This window comes from Balearica regulorum, chromosome 25 (assembly GCF_011004875.1).
Source record: "Balearica regulorum gibbericeps isolate bBalReg1 chromosome 25, bBalReg1.pri, whole genome shotgun sequence".
Classification (NCBI taxonomy): domain Eukaryota; kingdom Metazoa; phylum Chordata; class Aves; order Gruiformes; family Gruidae; genus Balearica; species Balearica regulorum.
In genome coordinates, this window is record NC_046208.1 from 5,367,228 (window position 1) to 5,376,830 (window position 9,603).

A 9,603-nucleotide genomic window follows, 5' to 3' on the forward strand; every position below is an offset into this window, starting at 1 on the left:
TACCGTATGTTCCATTTCTAATAATTCAGTAAGTCAGGTTTTCAAGCTAATATTGAAATATATTGAGCAGTTTTAATGATCTTAAATACCATGTGGCTTTATCAAATGCAAAGTGTCCCTGCACTCTTGATTAACACTTCAGCAAAGCAGGTTACCGGCCCATGGCAGAATTAATGCCTTGAATTAAAAAAAGTTTAAGCTGCACTGCAGTTTTATGAGCTCCGCATCCCATTGACTTCCCCACCAAATAGGTTTTTGAGGAAAAGAAGCCACTACCTTTTGTAGTTGTGAGGTTTATTCAGATACTGACATGCCAAGAGTCACTTCCCAGTAGCAATGCTGGTCCAGGTGGATTTGTCTGATTGGATTTTTACAAGCTGAAGCACAATTTGAGAAAGTGTTGGAGAAAGTGTCCCACCCCTGCCTGTTATGTGGAGAAGATGATCAGAAAGAATCCATCCCTGCACCTGAGTCTGGTTCTGTAGCTGAGAGAAGCACCTCCTTGAGGATTCTTGAGTAGTATGGTCCAAACACCTGCCTGTTGCGGTGGATCACACTTCCAAACCTGTGCCTAACTTCCAGCAGCTCTTCCTGAATGGAATCAAGGCCCTTTGGGAAATCTTCTGGAGAATTCTGTCCATCAGGGGAAATGAAAAGGCTGAGGAAGGAATGAATCCGCTGCTCTGTAGGGAGCAAAAATACAAAAAGAAAAAAATCAACAATTGACCTTTCACAGAAAGCTAGTTTTGAGACAAAGGGTTCCCCACGCAGTCAAGAGCGGATCCGAGGACAGCTGTGCTGTGCCGGGATGTCATAGACAAGTAACACTCCGGATGGATTCAGGGACAGAGTGGATTAACATGTTCCTCTTCCAAATACTAAGCAGATGAAATGGCACCCAGCACAGGAACCAAGGTGAAACTGTGCTGACACAAGGAGAGTACCCAAGCATCGGGTGTACTTGCCTTGTTTTCACTTTGTCCTGGGTAGCTGCCTCTAACAATGGCTATCGCTGGGGTGCTGGGCTTAAGAATGGTCAAATCCATCACACCTAGTGTTAAAGTGGAAGAGGTCAACAGTAAAGATTTTTCACCCACTGTGAGAGTTTTTGTACTGCATTAAAGTGTCGAGCATCTTAGAAGTGTAATGGAATACAGAACTTCAGAGCCCAGGATTTATCTTGCCTGCCACAGCAGCATTTTGAAATTGAAAGCATTCAAGAAGCCTCTTCAAGGAACACAGAGCTGAGATTCAACTACTCAGCTGCTTCAAATGTTCTTGCACTTGAAGCAAGTATGTGGGAAATGTTGACAGTAGCCAAGAGTGCAGGGAAGACATGGGTTTGATTTTTAGATATGGAGGGGGGAAGCTGTCTCATTCTGCAGCTGCTAATGCCACACCAGCGGCAAGTCCTTGCCGTCATACGCTGCCCAGCCTGTAGTTTATTGAGGTTTGGTTTAGGCTATTAATTTAGCCTTCTGAATTACATCAAAACAAAAACAGCCTGCTCTGACATGGAAAGAATAAACCCAAATAAACAGTGTGGTAGAGTCCACAGAGGCTGGGAAGGATACTTAACTAGATGAAGCAATAGGCAGGAAGAACCTCACCTTATTTTCATAGCTGATAAAAGCTAGTCTTCCATGTGGAACTAATCTTTCCTGTAGCGTACTCGCTGCCTGTGGCACTGCAATCTGATGCAGAGTTAGCATTCAGAGTAGTAATAAAAGGTCAAAATAACCAGCTCTTATCCAAAACATTTGAATAAATATTTTGATGGAGCAGCATTCTAGGGCAGCTGGTTAGCTGAATACCAAGCAATGCACTCCCTAGGGATAAATACTATTTAAAGATCTTAGCATGGTGCTTTACTACAGCCAGTGATTAAGCTCTCACTACATCCTAGCCTGAAGATTGCAATGCTACCTAGGAACTGACCTTGCACTTGGGCCTGTTTACCTTTTAGCAAGGATGGGAGGATTTAAGAGTGGGTTTTTTTTTTTCAAGGTAATTACTCCTTGGGAGCATTTCAGGGTAGAATAGGAAAAACAAGGCAGTTTCTAAACCTAGCTTCCCTGACCCTCCTCTCCTGTGCAGACTATGTGGAGGGGCCAGACACTGAACTCAGCTCCCACCGTCAAGCGGTAGTTCTGCTCAGTGCAGGGAGCTTGCTTTGCTAGGACCGATCCTAGACCTGTCCTGCATGTTCCAGGGTCATTAGCATAAATCTAAGCTGTGGCCTGCAGGTGCAAAGTTTCTTCAAGGCCAAGTTAGACGTAAGCTCAGAGACTCACTAATGACATGCCAGACTGCGTTGCTCTTGTCCGTGATGCTTTTTATCTGGCCTTTCAGGGAAGCACACTTGTCAGTGGTAAAAGCAGCACAACCCAGCTGTGAGAGAGTCCTGCTGACTTCCTGGAGCACTTGGTCCCTGATGTCTCCTAAAGCTTCTTCGTACCTAAATCATACAAAGGTCCACGCACTCCAGCCACCACTCACGTTTGCTGACGAAGGGGTTTGCAGGCACGGAGGAGGAAGGAAGTCTCTCCACGTGCCTTTGGAGTGTCAGCACAGCCAGCTAGCACAGATCAGCCGACATTCAGCCACAGCTCTGGTGCCTATTGCAAGTGAACTAAGCTTCCCTTCCCTGCTCTTTGGTCAGTGGGAAGCTGCCCTGTGGCAGACTCATGAAATAGTGATCAGCACTCCTAATTTTCCCCTATAATCAAGAAGGGACTATTGCTCTAGAGAGTTAACTCCCTGCTAAAAGTGCTGGCTGGCTTCCCCCACTCCTTGCAGTAGACCTGGCTGCTATTTGGACCTCAGATCCTCTTCTACTCCCGGGGGAGATTCCTGCTGCTCATCCCACAACCACCCAGTGCCTGCATACTCACTCTTCTGCTTCTGGAACAGAAATCTCAAAGTAACCCACCTGGTACAAGACAGCCCTTCCAAGAGGACCTTTGTTACCCGTTTCAGCCTAGCTACAAACCCAGGTGAGCCACATAAGGTGCTTCCACACATGCCACTAGTCACTAGCAGGACTGCAGTTATGATGGTAAGCTGATTCACCTGTGCTTGTACTTCCTGCAGTCGGGCCTGATCCGTAAACAGTGTCTGTGAACAGAAACCAAACAAGCAGCTGTGATGACTCAGCAGATCTCAAGTCAGGGCAGGGCTGTAACAGACCCACGAAGCTGAGTGGAAGGCAGCAGTGAGGCTTAGTTTTGTGAAAAATCCAATTTGGTTCACACAGGGAAAAACTCGGAGCTGGCCAGTTCTTTCTATAGAAGATGCAGAACTGGTACACTTGTTCATTTTGTACATCTTTATGAAAACACTCTAAAGGTGTCCGACCACTTCTCCTACCTCAGGGTATTCCTTTTGCCCAGGCTCCCAGCAGAGCAGATTCACGTATCCTCGATTTAGCAGGGACCCAAGACTTGGCACAGCTGTGCTACTGCTGGCTGCCCCCGGTGAGCACGCGGCAGACGAGCCACTGACTGCAGGTTGCAAGGAGGGCGCGGACACTTCTGCCGTTGCTTTGCACAGCCCCTCTCTTGTGTGATCCAGGCTACCTGCAATCCAGAAATGGATGTTTGCAAGAACAGTGGCCAGGTTAAGTCAGTAAGAAGCAGGAATGCTATACTGCAAGCTGAAGGGGATGTGGATTTGGAAGGCGAAGGCATCGTGCTGGTTCCTGGAATGGTGGGGAATGTCTTACACCATCACTAATGTACAATACTGATGTCCTGTTGCCAGGGCACAGGGTTAGGCTACTGAGACTGGTATCCAGAGAATGTTATATTTCATAGAGGATTTCAGTCTCCAAGAAGCACCTTTAATGGAGTCTGATGAAGGAGAGAGGCAGCCTTTCTGCAGCCTAGCAAAGAGATGTCTACATCAAATGCAGGCTTTCCTCTTTAAATATGCCTCCTAACATCTTGCTCATTCCTCTGAGGATCTCAAAACACTTTAAACTCCTGAGAACTTAAGAGTTCCTCATGAAAAAGCTATTAGCTCTGTCTTATGCATGCAGAAACTGAAGCACACTAAGTAACTTCTTTTCTGCAAGGTATGTTAGTGAAGAGCCTTGAGGAAGGAACCCAGGAGTCCTACAGCTTTTAGCTGCATTTCTCTCATCTGTTACGAGTGTGCAATGAAAGCATCAGCTTTGGAATACTACAAGTTGCCTTTTAGTGCTTTAATAGCTCCTGTAGAAGTAACACTTCCTCCTTTCCCCTCTGACTTACTAGGCAGCTTATCCAAGAGTTCCTGGAATTTCTTCCATACACACTGGACGGTGTGGTCTTGCAAGTGGATGCGGAGGCTCTGGATAGTAAATTCAGCATATCCATTTTCATCAGGCCCAACACCTGGAAAATCTCCCTGGGATGAGACACAGTGAATTGAAGGTTTAATTCTGCAGTAAATGCTGTAATTTGGGCCATTTTAGAATGCTGAGAAAGGGAAATTCGGATCCTCTGACTTGATTCGATCTCTCACAAAAGGCTGTCCAGTCTAATTGGAGTAGTCCCTAAAAATTACTAGATATACCACATTTGTTCACTAAAAACTCTTCTACTGTCTAAACTGCAGCTGGGCAACAGGAATATGTTTACACTGAAAAAAAATAAGGAAGTCGAAGCCCAGAACACACAAAAGGGTCTTTGCTCCAGGGCAGTTTCCCCTTAACCCAGCGTTTTATTGTTGAAGGTTTTGCCGGTCTGTGTAGACAAAGGCAGAGTCAGCATCACCCACCTGAGAAGTTGAGCTGGGTCTGTGAGGCTTTGCAACCCTCGTACTTCCTCCTCTCCAGTGGGCGCACACAGTCTTGCCATCGTGCCAAGGACATACGTGGTGAGACTGCGGATATCCAGAGCCCCCTGCTCAGCCTCCTGTCTAATCAAGTCCACGTACAGGGCCTCTTCAATTTGGCTTCGCAGTTGGTTGTGCCATGACAGCAGCAACGATAGCAGGGCGGGCCCAAAGAAGCAGCAGTCTCTTTTTGATCCAAGAATTCAACAGTTCTCCAGGGTTGCTCAACAGCAATTGAGGTTGGCCTTGTATTGAGACTAAGCTAACTGCTTGGTACACAAATTCTGGGACATACAATCGCTTTAAGGGAATGCTTGTCCTAATGACTCATGTCAGCATGTCTGGCTACTGTTTTGTATCTTGCAAAACCTCCTTTACTGTCATGCATGAAAAAAGGAAGCCTAATAGCAAAGCAGAGACTGAAAGAGCAAACTATACGCAATTTCATGCCCTAAGAACACATCTTTTAGTGCTAAATTGTGTTCTCATTCACTACATTGTACACTTAAATAGTAGATCAGCTCCTCATATACCTAAAGAGATGTCTTTGTATAGAGAATTGCAGTTTTTGTTTGGCAGACACTATACTGGAAATGGCCTATGGCAGTTACTACAGCCAACAGTTTGAACAAAGGCTTTCTTTCCATCCTTTTGGTAATGTGTTTTGAAGACCTGGGACCAGAGAATGAGTTTCCTTCTCAGACAGGTTTTAGAAGGTGTATATGTGTAATTTGTGTCTCCCTATCAACTAAAGGGAGCCTATTTTCTCCTCCCTCTTACGCATACTCATATAGGAATACTGGATGTAAGGGTGATTAAGAGTGATGATTCAGAGAAGACCAGTTCTAAGGTAGCCATCTTCCGTGGTTCAGGAATAGCTCACCTCTCATGTAGCAGCTGGATCGCCTGAGTGTAGTCTGGGGGACTAGCAGAGCGCTGTTCCTCCTGGCTGTCCCAGAAGGCTTTGTGCAACGTCTCCCTCACTCTGTTTTCCAGACTAAGAAAGAAGAGAGGGGAGGGGGTTTCTATTATTGTCAGATGAACACAACCTCTCAGTTCGATGGGACCGTTCCTCCCGGCTTTCATTGCTGTTTGCGTCTTTGGACATTTTCTTCTTTCTTAACTCCCATCTGGCCGCAAAGCACCTCACCTTTGTCTATCTCATGGAAATATCTCTCAACCTAAGTTTTCTAAAGTGGAACTCCCTTCAACCATAAAGTTCATAAAATGCAGCACTTAAGCTGTCTTAACCAAGGAGTAAAAAGAACATAGCGTTTTTCAAGGAAACTCTCCAAGTTCTCAGAGAAGATCAACAGAATGTTTTTCTAGCTAGTGCTTGTTTTTGCAATGAGAGATTGTCAGTCACTTAGATCTTTAAAAAGTAGGCACTTCAGAGGAGATCTTCGCTGAAAAGGCTGCTTTATTCGTGTCAAAGTCATAGCTTACGCAGCTGAAGCCTCTAAATCTTTCCATGTTAGTGAGTCATATCTGACACTCATCACGTTTAAGAACTTCTTAGTAAATCATGAAACAATGAAGAAATACAACAAGCTCCAACTTTTTTTTATTATTATTATTTCAGGAGCTATCTTATTTTCTTGCTACTTCTACAGTCAGATCCAAACCCACCTCCTTCCCACCTTTTCATGTTTTCTCTAATGTGACAGAAAGAAGCCAAGCCTGAATATATATCTATACATGCCTGTCTGGGGGGGAAGCTGGCCGCTTGCAGTTTGAAGTCAGCGTTGCGTACAGCTTCATGCACGAAGGTCAGTTCGGTGATGTCAGTTATTTCCTGTAGCTCGTTCGTGGACAGAACTGGTGGAGGGCTGGCTGCAGCAAAGCAGAATAAAAGCAAGTAAGAGAAGGAATGCTAACCACGGTCTTGTGAGAGAAGAGGGGTTAAAAAATTACCGAACACCTTTAAGTGACAAAGTGAAAACGCGCAGGTTTGTTTACAGACAATACACCTCACTGTCCGGCCCGGAGGCGGCCGAAGCCCCACGGGCCGGTCCCGCGCGGGGCTCCCACGGAGCGCGGCTGACACCTAGTGACGGCCCGGGGCGGCTGCCACGCCGCTGCACGGCTGGAAAGCACGGCTACTTCGTTCAGTGCGGACCGCTAAGCTCAGTACTCCAACAGTAATATTTAACTCCATTTGAAGACTGGCGGCAGGGCTTGGGGAGAAGCCACTTCCCCGCTCCGACCTCCCATTCCCTTGTACCGGGTGGCGGGCCGGGGCCGGCAGCTCCTCGCCGCGGGGCCCACCGTCCTCCCGCAGGGGCTGCTCGTCGCCGGGCCGGGACGCGCCGCTGCTCCCGCGGGGCAGCCGGGCCCCGGCCGATGTCTCTCCCCTCACGGAGCCGCCGTCAGCCCCGCGGCGCGTGCCGGCCCCAGCCCGCCACACCTCCAAACGGGGCCGAACCACGGCGCGACACGCGGGGGAGACCGAACCCGCTGCCGTTGCCTCTGGGGGCGTCCCTCGCCCACCCTTAGGGCGGCCACACCTCGCCAGCGCCAGATAGCGGCCGCCGGTTCGCGAGGCTCCGCGCATAGCCGCCGTCTCCCGGGCGTGGCCTCGCTAAAGGAGCCCGGCGGGTCGAGCACCCCTCCGCGCTGGCGCCGATGGGTCGCTCCGCAACGGGAACGGCCGCAGCCGCGGGCTCCTGCCCCTCCCCTCCCCTGCGGATGGAACGTGCCAGGCGCCGGGCCGAGGCGGCGCGGCAGGACTCTCCCATCGGAGGCGACGGGGGGGGGGGGAGGCGAGACGGGGCGGCGGGTGCGAGCAGAGAGGCGGCGGCCGGGCGAGGCCTCGCAGTGAGGCGTTCCCACGCGCGCCCGGGGCCGGTCAGCGAGCCGGGGCTGCCGAGGCCGGCGGCCTTTCCCTCGGAGGGAAGGGGCTGGCCCGCTAGCCTGGGATCCGTGGCTTGGGTGTCGCAGCAAGCCTGGCCTTCCCATCCCGGCCCCGTCATTGCCGTTCAGGGGATGGGGGGGTCTCGGGGTCTCGCCATCCCCCCCAGCTCCACGCACACGGTGACCTGGGCTCGGCGCCGTGTGAGGGACGGGCACGAGAGCCAGCGCTGGGGAGCTGGGGCCTTGGTCCGCCCCTCCTTGAACGGCCCCGGCACAGCTCTGTCCTCCAAAGGCCGCGAAACGCTTCAGAACTCGGGGTGTTGTGGCTGGAGAAACGCGGAGGAAGAAAGGAGCAGAGCTGGCACGCTGTGTGGGGACGGACAAGCCCATTACCACCCCTAATTAATTACACATTCACAGCCAGGCTGCGTACACGGCTCTCTCAGCCTGCTGCCCTCACAACGGGAAGCATCCCAGGTGGGCTTAAAGGTGGTTGGAGCTGCCACCATTGCCCTGGGTTTGCAGCAAGCTGCGAGTGCAATTAATGCGGCTCAGCTGATGAGTTTTAACTGGTTTAGCTGTCATAAATGATTGCGTGCCGGGGGGTGGGGACCCATAGCCTGAAACTATGTCTGTCTGTCTGTCTGTTTGCAGCATGAGGCTGGGTTGGAGTGATCTCCTTAAACTGTCGGTGATTTCCTCAAACCCCCAGGGAGCTGTAAAAATCATCCCATCAAAAAGCAATAAGGGCAAACTGCTTGGCTTGGGTGGTGCTGCTGCAGTTACATTGGATGGCGACTGATGGATGCTGCTGAGAAACAGGCTGGGAAAACCGGCTGCCTGGAAGCATGGACCTTTCCTCCACTCGCTCTTCTCACTCGAAGCACCCCAGGACCCCCCCGGGCTGTGGGCTTTACCTGGTCACCCAGCCCTGGGGAGAATTCACCTCCTCCCAAATTGAGGGCTGAGCTTTCTGATGGCGCACAGACCTTAACACTGATTTCTGTGCACTCTGCAGGCAGGTGGACACGATTTTTGGTTGTTTGGGGTTGTTTAACTGTTTTTTTCCAAGAGAGAGCCAGCAGGCTGACCCTGGGCAGAAGCAGGGCTGTCTGCTCGCTGTGTGCAAGCTGACAATTATTGTGCAAAAACTTCTTTTGAAAGTATGATGTGTGATGCCTCAGAGAGGCAACCAGAGCAGCTCTTGGTGGCTCCTGCATGGAAAACGCAATGCCAGGAGAAGGTGAAGGGAGCGAAGGCAACGGGGTCCCACGCACATGGTGCAACCATCGCATTTGCTCCTGCGCCCACGAGTAGGGGCACAAGGAGGCTTTGGGAGGTGGTTATTCTGCTCAAAGCTGCAGGAAGGGGCAGGCAGGTGCCTTGTGGGCAGGAAAGCAACTGGTTGTGAGAAATAAAACCAGTAAAGCTCATCATGGGACCGGTCTGGCCCAAATCCTGCCTAGGAATTCCCCTGGTGCTCCCCATTCAGCTTTGTGCAATGCCAGACCCAGTTTCTGTCCCTTTCTGATCCTCAGCTTTGTGTAAGGAAGCTGAGGGTGGGGAGACAGTGTTTATAGAGGATAAAACAGCACAACTCTTGGGGTAGCTTTGCTTTGCTCTCATCTCTCTGCATTTCAGAGCAGGGCCCACCACTCCTAGCCTATAAATCCTGGTCCCAGAGGAGGCAATTGTGTGTATTTAAATATATATGCTTTTGCCCTGCATTCATTTCCTTTCCCCAGTGACTGGTGACATGAAGAATTGTAATAGCAGAATGTATTTTTAATGCATTTCCTGCATATTTGTGCAAGGGAATCCAATTCCTGGGTGGCTTTAACTTGCCACAAAGGCAGAAGACCTCAGGAGCACTGGTAATAGGCAGGGTGGGGTTTTTTTAATCTGTTTTAATGAGCTCCATCCATCTCTCTT

At 50.0% G+C, this 9,603-nt stretch overlaps 1 protein-coding gene across 1 annotated transcript; it reads right to left on the reverse strand.

Moving 5' to 3' along the window:
* Positions 1-277: 277 nt before the first annotated feature.
* Positions 278-7,372, reverse strand: TCP11 (t-complex 11). Its single transcript, XM_075775572.1, is given in 10 exon segments — positions 278-683; positions 2,295-2,458; positions 2,933-3,117; positions 3,370-3,578; positions 4,254-4,346; positions 4,349-4,389; positions 4,762-5,004; positions 5,702-5,817; positions 6,524-6,657; positions 7,048-7,372. Coding segments are annotated over 10 exon segments (1,749 nt in total). The 3' UTR covers positions 278-444.
* Positions 7,373-9,603: the final 2,231 nt, after the last annotated feature.